Source organism: Hyla sarda, chromosome 9 (assembly GCF_029499605.1).
Source record: "Hyla sarda isolate aHylSar1 chromosome 9, aHylSar1.hap1, whole genome shotgun sequence".
Taxonomy (NCBI): Eukaryota; Metazoa; Chordata; class Amphibia; order Anura; family Hylidae; genus Hyla; species Hyla sarda.
The window spans coordinates 150,325,677-150,340,676 of NC_079197.1; the positions used below are offsets into that span (position 1 = coordinate 150,325,677).

Sequence of the window (15,000 nt, forward strand, 5' to 3'; positions counted from 1 at the left end):
CTCTGTAATAGCATCAAATCCCCCCCCCCCCCCCCCCCCCGGTCCTCACTTGTTGCGCCTCCGTACTAGCACCCCCCCCCCCCCCCCCGTCACCTGCACAGTGAACCGGCCTGCGCCCCCACGTCTTCTGTTGCGCCAGTCCGACGTCCCTCCGCAGGGCCGGCGCAGGAGGACGTGACGTCACTCGCAGAGCGCCCAGAGAGAAGGAGCGCTGCGCTGGATGGGTGAGTAAGTGAGTGTGTGTCTGTCTCACTCTCTCTGTGTGTGTGTCTCGGTCTGTGTGTGACTGTGTGTGACTGTGTGTGTGTGTGTGTGTGTCTGTGAGTGTGCGTTTGTGTGTGTGTCTGTCGCTATCTCTGTCTGTGTGTGGCTCTCTGTCTTTGTGTGACTGTGTGTGTGTGTGACTGTGTGTATGTCTCTCTCTGTGAGTGTGTGTCTCTATCTGTGTGTGTCTCTGTTGTGTGTGTGTGTGGGGTTTTTTTTTGTGTGTGGGGAGGGGGGGGGGGGGGTTTGTTTGAACCAGCGATCTAATGTGGGGAGACTTTGACCTATTGTGGGGAACCTGCGGCCTAATGGGAGGAAACTACTACCAAATGTGGGGAATCTATGCTACCTAATGTGGGGAAACTGCTACCTAATGTGCGAAGGCTGCTACATAATGTGGGAAAACTGCTACCTAATGTGCGGAATCTGTGCTACCTAATGTGGGGAAACTGCTACCTAATGTGTGGAATCTACGCTACCTAATGTGTGGAATCTGTGCTACCTAATGTGGGGAATCTGTGCTACCTAATCTGGGGAAATTACTACCAAATGTGGGGAATCTATGCTACCTAATGTGCTAATGTGGGGAAACTGCTACCTACCTAATGTGGGGGAACTGCTACCTACCTACCTAATGTGGGGGAACTGCTACCTACCTTAAGTGGGGGAACTGCTGCCTACCTAATGCTCCCCCCTGGCAGTAGCACCCTCATCATCCACCAGCAAACCCCCCCAGCAGCAGCACCTCCATCAGCAGATCCTGATGGTGGATGATGGGGGTGCTCCTGCCAGGAGGATGATCCTGCTGATGGTTGATGGGGGTGATACTGCCAGGGGGGATGGCCAGTAGCACCCTCATCATCCTCCAGCAACACCTCCCCAGTACTAGCACCCCCATCATCCACTAGCAACACCACCAGATTTATATTCAGAGGGTACAGTGTGTGGCAGATTTATATTCAGAGGGTACAGTGTGTGGCGGTTTATTCAGAGGGTACTGTATGTGGCAGATTTATATTCAGAGGGTACAGTATGTGTTGGTATTATATTCAGAATGTACAGTGTGTGGTAGTATTATATTCAGTGGGTATGGTGTATGGAAGGTTTATAATCAAAGAGTATAGTGTATTGTAGTATTATATTTAGAGGATAGAGTGTCTGGCAGGTTTATAATAATACTTGTTTTCATATAGAGGATGAGAATGCGCTGACATAGTGAGGAGACGTCTGGGCGTCACATTCTACAGAGAGAAGTTTTAGCTGGACCAGGCGGTATGTACCATCTGAATTAGATAAGGAAAGACTATAGAGAAGACGTCCCCTGTAGTCACTGATATTGTGTATTCTCCTCACTATAGAGAAGACGTCCCCTGTAGTCACTGATATCATTGTGTATTCTCCTCACTATAGAGAAGACGTCACCTGTAGTCACTGATATCATTGTGTATTCTCCTCACTATAGAGAAGACGTCACCTGTAGTCATTGATATTGTACATTCTCCTCTCTGTGTCCTATCAGAGCTGTAGTCACTTGTCAGTTCTACAGTTATGATGAGTGAAACTACAACTCCCAGAATAACCTTACCACTGCATAAAGGAGTACTCTACTGGAAAAAAAAAAAAATTTTATCAACTGGTGCTACAAAGTTAAACAGATTTATAAATTACTTCTACTTAAAAATCGTAATCCTTCCAGTACTTATTAGCTGCTGTATAAGTGATTCACAGGAAGTTCTTTACTTTTTTCATTTATTTTCTGTCTGACCACAGTGCTCTGTGCCGACACCTCTGTCCATGTCAAGAACTGTCCATAGTAGGAGCAAATCCCCATAGCAAACCAATCCTGCTCTGGACAGTTCCTAACATGGACAGACAGAGCACTGTGGACAGACTGGAAAGAACTACACAACTTCCTGTGGAGAATACAACAGCTTATAAGTACTGTAAGGATTAAGATTTTAAATAGAAGTAATTTAAAAATCTGTTTAACTTTCTGGCACCATTTGATATAAAAGAAAATGTTTTCCAGTGGAGTACCCCTTTAAGTAATTCTGGGAGCTGTATATTTAAATGGTGAAAACTTCTTTAACACTTTCCTATTCTGTGGCACCTGGTATATCTGATTATTATACTGGAATTTCTCACAATGCGCTACAACAGTGGTGTCTGTCACAACAGGCTAAAAACTTACTGGGGGGGAGGGGGGAGGTATGGGGGTGACACCATTTTCTACCGCACCGGGTGACACCAACCCTAGCAACGCCACTGAGAGCACCAATGATGCCCAAATGCTGTATTTGGGTCTTTTGGGAACTCCCCTAGAAATGAATGAGCGTCAGGTCCAGTCCTGGTGATTGCAGGGGGAGGGAGGTGTCCCAGCATTTGGACCCCCCCCAGATCAGCTACTTATCTTGTGGATTGGGGATAAGTTTTTTTTGCCGGATTTCTCCTTCAAGTGTCTGAACATGAGGGTGTGAGGTTAGGTTGAGTGATGGTACCTGTATGAGTAGAGAGGCCGTTGTTCCAAATTATCAGGGGTCAAGGTTCCAGATACCTGGGATACCATCTGTGCCAACAAGAGCGCACCACATGCCAAAAGGGCCGGCTCAATCATTGCTCCATCGGCCTCCAGGAGAGTCAGCTCCATAAAGTACATGGCGAGATACTTAACCTATAGTTAAAAGGGAATCTGTCAATGGATATTCATGATTGATATTCCGACACCATCAGATAGGCGACAGGGCGACGATATCAAACGTGGCTTTGTTAGTGTTGGTAAGTTGGCTACAACTTCAAAAAGAATAATTCCTCCTCAGGCTCAAGTGTGAAGGCGATGAGGCCAAGCTTCTTAAAGGGGTACTCCCACCCTAGACATCTTATCCCCTATCCAAAGGATAGGGGATAAGATGTCTGACCGTGGGGGTACGGCCGCTGGGCATCCCCGCATTATTGCATGCGGCACCAACCTGTTTATTCACCGGAACCACTGGAGGGTCTGAGTCACGACTCCGGGAACAGAAGTCCGTGACGTCAGGACTCAGCCCGTGTGACGTCACGCCCGTCCCCTCAATGCAAGTCTATGGGATGGTAGCTGTGCGGTTACTAAAGGGTTCTCGCTTAACCCTTTCTATTCGTGAGGGCTATTCTCTGTATGCTTGTCCTACCGCCACCCGTCCCAAGAGCGATAGGGAGATAGGAAATAATTGATTGTCCACAACCGGAGATTTGCAGAAATTTGTCGGAAATTTTACTGAAAATTTTATGCAATAATGAACAGGAACAGTCCACATAAAGTCTATTAGAGTTTGACAAGTTGTTGGGACCTCGTGAGCTTAGGAAGGTAATTGTTGCAGTGATCCACTGGATTTAGGGGTTTAGATTCGGTCCAGTAATCACACTCGCTTTAGCGGGGATTGAGATTTTAACTCATGGTTTAGTTTCAGGCTGAGGCCGACAGGCTTCTGGCCTAGCTTGTCTTTGTAAGTTGCGCAGATCCGTCCTGCTAGTCCGGCATCCACGAGAGCAGCAACCCAAGAGAGCGATAATTGGTTACAGCTCCCTTATATGGGCAGGGGCTGGACTTAAGCTCACTGGTCCATACAACTGTCAATCTCTTGTACAGAGAGTTATGGGTAATCATGTGACCCAAGGACCTCCAAAGGTCCTCCAACATACCATAGAGGAATTAACACAGTCACATGACCGAAGGTCCTGCGACGCTACCAAGGTAAGTATACTAATATACATTGTATTAAATATATACATTTAAACATTACAAAATTAGAAAAGAAGGAGGGGCTGTCCCGCCTGGGGGACACTACCTGAACGTAGAAACTCTGACTTTGGGGACCACCATACAAGGTACGGTGCGCAATACGGTAAACCAGGAAGGTACCAGCGACATGTGACCTATGGGACCCCTCAGAGTCTCCCCATATAAGCCCTGGGTGGAGCCTCTGTTCGCTCTCTTCCTGCTTAGCTGATGTGGTGTCCCGGTACCGTATTGCATACCGTACCTAGTGTAGAGGTCCCCAAAGTCAGAGTAACTACGTTCAGGTAGGGTTCCTCAGGTGGACCAGCCCTTAGTCGCCTCTCTTTAGGTCTAACTTTAATGTTAAGATATGTCTATATTTAATAATTATATCTATATTTCATAGAAATGTATAGTACTTACCTTGTTCAGCGTCGCAGGACCTTCGGTCATGTTACCATGCTAGTAACCTCTATGGCATGTTGCAGGACCTTAGGTCACGTGTTACCCACAAATCTCTGTAATGGCGATTGACATCCGTATGGACCAATTGGCGTTAGTCCAGCCCCTGCCCATATAAGGGAGCTGCGTCCAATTATCGCTCTCTTGGGTTGCTGCTCTCGCGGATGCTGGACTAACAGGACGGATCTACGCAACTTTCAAAGACACGCTAGGCCTCAAAACCTACGGCCTCCGCAGAACCAAAATCGTGAGTTTTATTCTAATTCCCTCTAATGCTAGCGTGACTACTGGACCGCAACTAATTCCCCTAAATCCAGTGGAACAGCGCAGTAGTCTAAAAGACTCTTAAAGCTAAAGTCCAAACCATTGTCAATCTCCAAAGGAAAGCTGTTATGCTATGAGACTGTTATGCTAATGAAGTGTACAGAAAATCTTCAGTAAAAGTTAACGTTATTTACAGAAGCTCTCCGGTTGTGGACAATCTATTATTCTCTACCTCAAACCCATCATCATCTACCTCCCTATCGTTCCTGGGAAGGGTGGCTGTAGGAAAAGCTTTATTGTGGAGCCCTCATCCTGGCATCACGAATAGCAAGGGTTAACAAGCACCCTTTGATTACCACACAGCTACATTCCCCATACCCTGCACCCCCCAGGCTATCACACTGAGTTGCAGTAAGGTCAAGTCCTGTCAGAGTGTGTCTGGAGTCCAGAAGAGTCCTAAAGTCTACCACGCAACCACGGATCCAAAAGTCCACTACCCCCCAGGTCCAAGTCAAAACCTGGAAAGCTACAAACGGGGTATAGTCAGTGTCAGTCAAGTCAGTCCAAGTCAATCTGTTTCAAGTCAGCATGGCTCTGCAGCAAATTGTCCCAGTCCACCATAAGTTCCAGTAAGCCCTGTGGTCTCAGAAGTCACTGGTCACCTCTGTGGGCCTAGCCAAGCTGTATAGACTGTTACATCTGTCTGACTCAGTCAAGCTGACGTTTTTCCGTAACTTGACGTCGGAGTCATTATTTTCCCCCGTGCCTAGCCCAGGATCCAGCGGTATACCTTCGGGTGGTGAAACGGTTAAACCCCACCCTGGTGTCATGAACACAAGGGTTTAATGCCATCTGCCCCTAGGGTAATTCCATCTGCCCTGCATCACACCCTCACCACACAGTCATACAACATCAGGCACAGCATTGTGGCCTCTTAGAACAGATAACATTAGGACTATGCCAGAGGGATGGTATAACCTCCTATGTGCTATCCGTGCAGCCAGCTCGGCTATAGTGTAGTCATATTATTCTAAGCTCTAAGAACCCAGGCTGAGGGGAGGATCCACTGGTACACTGGTGGGCCTGTCCGAGGCTTTGTACAGCAGAGATAGGGCTCAGGTTACAATTGACCACTCCCAAGAGTGCATGAAAACCCATGAGGAGTCTGCGTAAAAACCCTGGATACTGCTATCCTGCACTTTGGTGTAAAGAAAACGCATAGCACTGTGCATACTGATGGGTAGGGAAAGGTAGAACACTTGATTTGCTAACGTTTGTCGATCTGTATTTTGGACATGTAGCCCCAGTGACTGGAAGAAAAACAAGCCCCTTATAGTCCATCAGGTACTTCCTACAACAGGAACTGTCTACAGCAAACAATGGTACGTTGGGGGGTTAGAATTGGGGGCAATTACTATGAATATATACAAGAGTGTGTTGGATCTCATGCAAAAGCCTTAAAACTTTTTATTCCACATAATGTGATCCATACATCCTGTACTAGCTTCAAAGTATTTGGACTAGCTTTCTTGGTGCTACAGTAAATACGTACATTTTCGGGACACTTCCCAGTAACAGAGAGGATGCGCAGAAAATGCAGGGGTTGCGTGTACTGAAGCTCGAAGCTCAAGTGCTGGAGAACTTTCCTCTCCATTTTCATAAGTTCTTTCTTGCTGAATGCATCTTCCATCATGAAACATAGTTCTGCTGGCTGTAAGAGATATAGAAACAGGCATCATGCACCATTGAAATCAACAGATGACCGACCTTATTGTGCTCAACACTGGGGTATGTATTGTAGTGGCAGACTAGGCATCTTCTCTAAGAGCGGGCTACAGATTGGGTTGTATTTTGGACTCCTGCTGGCCTGGCAGAAGTATAAAAATCATAAAATGCAGTCTGGAGTGCTGAGGGGGGGGGGGGGGTACGTGCAGTCTCAGCTGTGCAGGTACTGTACTCTTTAAAGTGTTACTGTCGTTAGAAACAACTTTTTTCCATTTAATACTTCCTTAAAAAATAAGCATTTTCCTAATATACTTCATTAAAAAATTTGATAGCTAAAAAGGATGCCTTTTTGGTCCATCAGAATAAAGAACCAAAGTATGTTAAGAAAGGGGGGGGGGGAGGTGTGGTTATCTCCATCCTGTGCCTCAGAGCACAGACAAGATGCAGACAGCTTGCAGTCTTTAAGAAGAGAAGCATTTCCATGCACAGGGACAAGCAATACAAGGTGCTTAACTGTTATTTATATACAAAATGGTTTCTCTTTAGTCATTTTATTAACTTAGGTCTTGTGTATTTGCACCATATAAAGTTCCACATGGCTGCTTTAGGGTTATAAAAAGCATGCACTTTGGTTACAAAGCTGTGAAAATGTAAAAATTTTATTTTGTTGGCACAAAATGAAAGTTTTTCCTTCTGTCCTTGCAACCTATAGTTTCACATTGCTGCATGGCTTATGACAAGGGAGAGGGGAGAAGCTCATCATACTCCAGGGGAAACACCCCTAGCCTCACAGTTATACATAGATCAAAAAGTATTTTACATTTACATTTAAAGTTTCTTACTTATAACTAACGTTTTAAGGGTGTAGAAAAGTTTGCTTTGTGTCAGTCTTTTTCGGATATGGTCTCTGGTATGACTGCTACCCATGCACCCTTTATAGCTATGCCTATAGCCATGCCATCTTCTCTGCTAGAAGGCAGTCCTGTCCCCAAATAGGGTCATGGGTAAATGAGAACATTACACGGCCTGGAAGAAGTCACACTTTTATTTTAAGTGTGGTCACCTGTTTATACTATGATGTACTGTATACAGCTCTCAAATTTGCTTTAGTATATAACTGATGTTCTTAAAAACAAAAGGATAGCCATAATATTAAAGGGATACTCCAGTAGAAAACAAATGTTTTCTAATGAACTGGTGCCAGAAAGATATACAGATTTGAGATATACTTCTATTTCTTAAAATCTTAAGCACTTAGCTGCTGTATACTACAGAGGAAGTTGTGTAGTTATTTCCACTCTGCTGCCACTTCTGATCGTGTCAGGAACTGTACAGAGCAGGACAGATTTGCTATGGGGATTTCCTCATGCTCTTGACAGTTCCTGACACGGACAGAGGAGTCAGCAGAGCGCACTGTGGTCGGAAGGGAAAGAACTACACAACTTTCCTCTGGAGCATACAGCAGCAGATAAGTACTGAAGGTTTAAGATTTATAAATATAAGTAATTTACAAATCTATATAACTTTCTATAACAGTTGATTTGAAACCCATTTAATGTCTACCAAAGTTATCTATTCTTCATAAACATGGTCAGATATCATGGAGCTCCTTTTTTCTCCCTTATTGGTATATGATGGCACCACACTTAAAGGGGTACTCCGCTGCTCAGCGTTTGGAACAAACTGTTCCGAACGCTGGAGCCGGGAGCTCGTGATGTCATAGCCCCATTACGCCACGCCCCGCCCCCTCAATGCAAGTCTATGGGAGGGACACGCCCCCTCCAATAGACTTGCATTGAGGGGGGGGGACATCATGAGGGGGCGGGGCTATGACGTCACGAGCTCCCGGCGCCGCTCCAGCGTTTGGAACAGTTTATTCCAAGCGCTGTGCAGCGGAGTACCCCTTTAACATGCTTGTCTGATCGGTTGTACTGATTTTTTGGCTAGGTCCAAAAGGAGTACACAGCGCATTTTACAAAATATGATCACATGCAGGAACATTTCTCAGAAAACTTATGGGAAACAAAAAGGGGGAGATATGTCAAAACCTATATGAAAACCTGTCCAGAGGAAAAGATGCCGAGTTGCCCATAGCAACCAATCAGATCGCTCCTTTCATTTTCAAAAATGAAAGAAGTGATCTGATTGGTTGCTATGGGCAACTGAGCAACTTTTCCTCTGGACAGGTTTTGATAAATCTCCCCCAAAATGACTAGGTACTCTCTTAGCTCCTCTGACCTCAGGGATAAGGCTCTCCTCCATCTTGCTGGCAATAAAGAGGCAGCTGGCGGCGAGTAACTGGAGAAGACATGTTCGGATTTTGTGAACCTTCATGTAGGAGTTCATCAAATACACGGCTAGATAAAGAGTCTCCTCCTGAAGGCCCAGATATTCCTGCTCCACGATATAAGGAGGAGATCACACAAGAACATGGATATATTACCAAATAAAAGCTCTAAGAAAACAGACTTAGAACAAAGGAATTTCCATAGCAGATCACAAGCACATTAAAGAAGCACTCTAACAAGTAGACAACCTCCCCTGCCAGCTCCATTAACAAAACCATTTCTCAAGAACATCTCTATGCCTGGGATTTTTCTTTTAAAGGGGTACTCCCGTGGAATTTTTATTTTATTTTTTTTAAATCAACTGGTGTCAGAGAGTTAAACAGATTTGCAAATCACTTCTATTAAAAAATCTTAATCCTTCCAGTACTTTTTAGGGGCTGTATACTAAAGAGAAATCCAAAAAAAGAAATGCATTTCCTCTGATGTCATGACCACAGTGCTCTCTGCTGACCTCTGCTGTCCTGTTTAGGAACTGTCCAGAGCAGGAGAAAATCCCCATAGCAAACATATGCTGCTCTGGACAGTTCCTAAAATGGACAACAAAGGTCAGCAGAGAGCACTGTGGTCATGACATCAGAGGAAATGCATTTCTTTTTTGGATTTCTCTTTAGTATACAGCTCCTAAAAAGTACTGGAAGGATTAAGATTTTTTAATAGAAGTGATTTACAAATCTGTTTAACTTTCTGACACCAGTTGATTTAAAAAAAAAAAAAAGTTTTCCACGAGAGTACCCCTTTAAAGAAATACTCCCGCGAAAGGAAACTTTTCCCTTATACACAGGATAGGGGATAAGTAGATTGTGGGATGTTTGAAACCACTATGGCCCCCTTGCAATCTCCAGGACGGGACCCCAGCACTCTCCGTGAGGCGCGCGTGTCGGCACGTCCTCAATTCATTTCTATAAGAAGGCCCAAGTGCTGTACTCTGGTATTTTCGGCGCTCCCATAGAAATGAATGAAGCGTGTTCCGCCTGCAGTGCGTGCTCCTCACTGAGCGCAGGTGTCCCATTGATCACAGGGGGTCCCCCCCCCCGCGTTCAGCTACTTATCCCCTATCCTGTGCATCCAGAGCATAAAAGGAAGTGCAACGTGGAATACAAAAAAATACTGGAAGTTTTTATTTTTATGATCAATCTAACAAACATAAAATAATTCCTTGTCCCTAATGTCGACAGAGAGGAACAGACGGGCATCAACCCGTATGGTACATACATGAACTTGGACCACCCAGTCCACCAGCATAGCCCTCATTTCTGTGGTCACAGCCTTGGGGATGTCGCCCGCCCGGAGCACGTGCTTGGACTGGTTCTTCTAGGAGGAACAGAGAGAAGAAAGTTGGACAAAGATGATGAATTTGGTGTTTGGGCACTATGCATGTGGTTCTTACCATCATACTGGAGAAGATATCTATGGCGTATTCTTGCTCAGTATGCATGTCCAGCTTCAATATGGTCTCACACAGCTCTTCTTCCCAACATTCATTCAAAACGGGGCCGGAAGGGCTGATTGTCACAGGGATCGGACTGTCTGGGGCTTCTGGAGAAGTTAGAAGATCTCTCCGTGTTAGATACAGAAACCCAGACCTACCTGATCAAGACCTATTGACCTGCCGTACTTCACAAGACATCTCTCACCTTTTTGCCATATGCAGTTGACCACTGTAGTCAGAGCTTTGTCAGTGACCGATGGCTTGGAACTTACAAAGAGGCTTTTCTTCTATAGGAAAGAGCAGAGTACATATAAATATCAGGACTTCTGGTTCCATCATATACTCAGTCTTCCAAATTATGATTTAAAGGGGTACTCCGGTGAAAACCTTTTTTCTTTTAAATCAACTGGTGGCAGAAAGTTAAATATATTTGTTAATTACTTCTATAAAAAAAAAATCTTAATCCTTCCTGTACTTAATAGCTGCTGAATACTACAGAGGAAATTCTTTTCTTTTTGGAATGCTCTCTGATGACATCACGAGCACAGTGCTCTCTGCTGACGTTATTATAATAATAACAACACATTAGTTATTGTTGTCCTTAGTGAGATTTGAACCCATGTCCCGAGCACTGCAAGGCAGGAGTGCTAACCACTGAGCCACCATGCTGCCCTTAGCATACATCTGCTATGAACGGTTGCTAAAATGGACAGAGATGTCAGCAGAGAGCAGTGTGTCCGTGATGTCATCAGTGTTCCAAAAAGAAAGGAATTTCCTCTGTAGCATTCAGCAGCTAATAAGTACTGGAAGGATTAAGATTTTTTAATAGAAGTAATTTACAAATATGTTTAACTTTCTGCCAACAGTTGATTTAAAAGAAAAAAGATTTTCACCGGGGTACCCCTTTAAGTCTAAAGAAGGCCATGGGCAAAATAATTTCAGTGGCCTCTCCCTAACATGTGGGCAAAGGGAAAGGAGCATAGGCAGACAGCTGAAGGTAAAGACCAGGGGTCAAGTCCTGCAGGAACGTGTGGGAACTGAGTTCCTGCACTTTTTCCAAAGCAGGAGCATCATTCCTATTAGCAGGACCAGCCCTTGAGTGGAAATCATGGGCGAGTTCTCTGCAGCCACAGTATAGTACAAGTTTACAAATGGTAACCCAAGCACCGCAATAGTCCAACAAAGCCCACCATACAGAGTGCAAATACCGCCATAATGTCTACAGAAAACCACTGCAGCGCCCTACAATGCCCATATAACAGAGCACAAGCCCAAGTATATCAGTGATGCGGCATCAGGACTTATTGTTGTCCATCCATAAAGATGGTGGTGACCCGCAATGGGACTAAAGACAATAGTGTCGCTGGATCTCAAGACAAGAGACGTCACCATCTCCCTAAAACCACGGTCTGAACATTTCAGGTGGGAGGCGACATCTTCATTTACTCACCTTTTTTTCTTCCTTTTTGGAGTCTTCTTTCTTGGCCTGAGTCTCTCCTGTATTATACAGACTCACCTTCTTGTCTTCTTTCTTGGAGACAATTCTGTTGTTATCTTTGGACTTGAATGGCTCTCTTTTTCCTTCCATCTGAAACTGCCAGAACAGGTGGATTGTCATATTGTTGCTTATCAGACCATTATACAGTGATCCCTAAACTTAAAGGGGTACTCCCATTGAAGACTTTTTTTTTTAAATCAACTGGTGCCAGAAAGTTAAACAGATTTGTAAATCACTTCTATTAAAAAATCTCAATCCTTCCAGTACTTTTTAGGGGCTGTATACTAAAGAGAAATCCAAAAAAAGAAATGCATTTCCTCTGATGTCATGACCACAGTGCTCTCTGCTGACCTCTGCTGTCCATTTCCGGAACTGTCCAGAGCAGAAGAAAATCCCCATAGCAAACATATGCTGCTCTGGACAGTTCCTAAAATGGACAGCAGAGGTCAGCAGAGAGCACTGTGGTCGTGACATCAGAGGAAATGCATTTCTTTTTTTGGATTTCTCTTTAGTATACAGCCCCTAAAAAGTACTGGAAGGATTAAGATTTTTTAATAGAAGTGATTTACAAATCTGTAACTTTCTGGCACCAGTTGATTTAAAAAAAAAAAAGTTTTCCACGGGAGTACCCCTTTAAAAATGGCCTCAACATACAATAGGTTCAACATACAATGGTCTTTTCTGGACCATTGTAACTTGAAACCAGACTCAACATACAATGCTACAGACAGTCCAGATCTGTGAAACGTGTCACAACTGGAGGAACTGACCAATCAGAATGGGCATTTTACTGGTAAATCACCTGTATTACTGAAGTGCATGCACTGACTGGTGTCTGGTAGCGCCCCCTACAGTACAGGGAGGAACTACAAGTTATGTACTACTCCTTACCTGTGCCAGGGTTAGCTGCTCCTTTGGGACATTGCATGTACAGGACCCTGAAGAAGCTCCTGTCCTCGACATAAACCATTGTTTCCAAACCGGGGTGACTCCAGCCAACAGCTGTCCGGGCATGCTGGGAGTTGTAGTTTTGCAACAGCTGGAGGCACCCTGGTTGGGAAACACTGACATAGACAGTAATTTACAGCTCCCAGCAGATCTTTCTTACTTTTATATGTAAGGATTTGCTTTATCTGTATTATTTATCTACTTATTTTTCTTTAATCCTCACTTTTTCCTATTTTCGGATGACATTTTGGGGCTTCAGAACCAATTCCCAGGTTTCCATAGAGTTATGGTCTCAACATACAATGGTTTCAACATACAATGGTCGTTGTGGAACCAATTACTATTGTAACTTGAGGAACCATTGTACAGACTATATATGAAATACACAATGGCACGCTAGGTATGTGTGGGTTCTCCCAGCTTATTCATATCCAGATCACCCATTAGGAGAACCCCTATTTACATGGCCATAGGGATGCCATAGAGGGGATTCCCACAAGACAACTGAATGTGTACGGGGACATCCTGACAGTGCCCCAATGTCAGATATAGAGACGAGCGAACTTACAGTAAATTCGATTCGTCACAAACTTCTCGGCTCGGCAGTTGATGACTTATCCTGCATAAATTAGTTCAGCTTTCCGGTGCTCCCGTGGGCTGGAAAAGGTGGATACAGTCCTAGGAGACTCTTTCCTAGGAATGTATCCACCTTTTCCAGCCCACGGGAGCACCGGAAAGCTGAACTAATTTATGCAGGAAAAGTCAACAACTGCCGAGCCGAGAAGTTCGTGACGAATCGAATTTACTGTAAGTTCGCTCATCTCTTGTCAGATATAACACAACCATATTGGATTTCAAAATACCAAATCTTTTCTTCTGGCAGCTCTCTCCCCTACTGAAATAAATGTGCACTCCGAGGATATGTTCACACGACGAAATTTTTGCAGAATGTTTGCCCAGAAAAACTTCCGGCCGAACATTCCACAAACAGCCGGGTGCTGGCAAAACATGTAGATGCTCGGACCGTTCTGAAATGCGCCGTCTCTATAGACGACAATGCATTCCCGAGCGGATCCCGCAGAAAGAATTGACAGGCCAGAATTGAAATTTCCACGGCAGATGTTTCCGCCATGGAAATTCCGCTGTGTGAATAAGACTTTGAAGGGAACATGTCATCAGAAAAGGATCTAGGCCCAGATTTATCAAACTGTGTGAAAGAGAAAAAGTGGAGGGATTTTCCCTCAGCGACCAATCACAGCTCAGCTAACAAGCTGAGGTAAAGTGAAAGCTGAGCTGTGATTGGTCGCTGTGGGGAAATCACTCCACTTTTTCTCTCACACAGTTTGATAAATCTGGGCCCTATCGTTTAAGTCAAGTTTTTATGTTTTTTTTTTCTAATCTATATTATAAAATTATTCTGAAATCTCGCAGTATTCATTTTGACCTCTAGGCCTGAAAATAAGCTGAGATTTCCTGTTCTGCCTGTGATGATAAGGAGGAGGTTGCTAAAAAGTGATCTGTACAACATTACATCAAACGGTGACACCAATAGATAGAAAAGAGAATAGCAGCTCAGCCTCCCCCTCCCTGTAGTATGATCTCTGCACAGGTCACAGAAAATGCTTACAAACCTGCCCCATACAAAGAATAGGGTCTGGAAAGGTTTATTACGTCTATGGGGCTTTCTGTAAAGCATATCACTAATGTTACAAGCAGCTCAGGCAAGATGTCAGCCCCTATAATAATAATCAATAAAAATAATAATATCAGCCTCTATAATAATGATAATAATAATAATATAATAAAGATGTCAGCCCCTATAATAATAATAATAATAAAGATGTCAGCCCCAATAATAATAATAATAATAATAATAATAATAATAAAGATGTCAGCCCCTATAATAATAATAAAGATGTCAGCCCCAATAATAATAATAATAATAATAATAATAATAATAAATAATAATAAAGATGTCAGCCCCAATAATAATAATAATAATAATAATAATGATGTCAGCCTCTATAATAATAATAATAATAATAATAATAATAAAGATGTCAGCCCCTATAATAATAAAGATGTCAGCCCCAATAATAATAATAATAATAATAATAATAATAATAATAATAATAAAGATGTCAGCGCCTATAATAATAATAATAATAAAGATGTCAGCCCCAATAATAATAATAATAAATAATAAAGATGTCAGCCCCAATAATAATAATAATAATAATAAATAATAAAGATGTCAGCCCCTATAATAATAATAAAGATGTCAGCCCCTATAATAATAATAAAGATGTCA

General features: G+C 43.5%; 1 protein-coding gene across 4 annotated transcripts in view; it reads right to left on the reverse strand.

The window, feature by feature from the left end:
- The window catches only part of CCNP (cyclin P), a 29,551-nt gene that overhangs the window by 1,180 nt on the left and 13,371 nt on the right, over positions 1 to 15,000 (reverse strand). The window contains exons 1-8 of one of the 4 annotated variants that reach the window (XM_056539094.1): positions 14,321 to 14,346; positions 11,694 to 11,837; positions 10,449 to 10,530; positions 10,202 to 10,350; positions 10,027 to 10,125; positions 8,705 to 8,860; positions 6,294 to 6,452; positions 2,763 to 2,935 (exon numbers count right to left, since the gene is read on the reverse strand). In XM_056539094.1, the coding sequence (XP_056395069.1) occupies positions 2,763 to 2,935; positions 6,294 to 6,452; positions 8,705 to 8,860; positions 10,027 to 10,125; positions 10,202 to 10,350; positions 10,449 to 10,530; positions 11,694 to 11,837; positions 14,321 to 14,329 (971 nt within the window). In that variant the 5' untranslated portion in view covers positions 14,330 to 14,346. Of the gene's footprint in view, positions 1 to 2,762; positions 2,936 to 6,293; positions 6,453 to 8,704; positions 8,861 to 10,026; positions 10,126 to 10,201; positions 10,351 to 10,448; positions 10,531 to 11,693; positions 11,838 to 13,552; positions 13,868 to 14,320; positions 14,347 to 15,000 lie in introns of those variants that run through there. The other 3 variants (XM_056539093.1, XM_056539092.1, XM_056539095.1) reach the window with 3 other exon arrangements.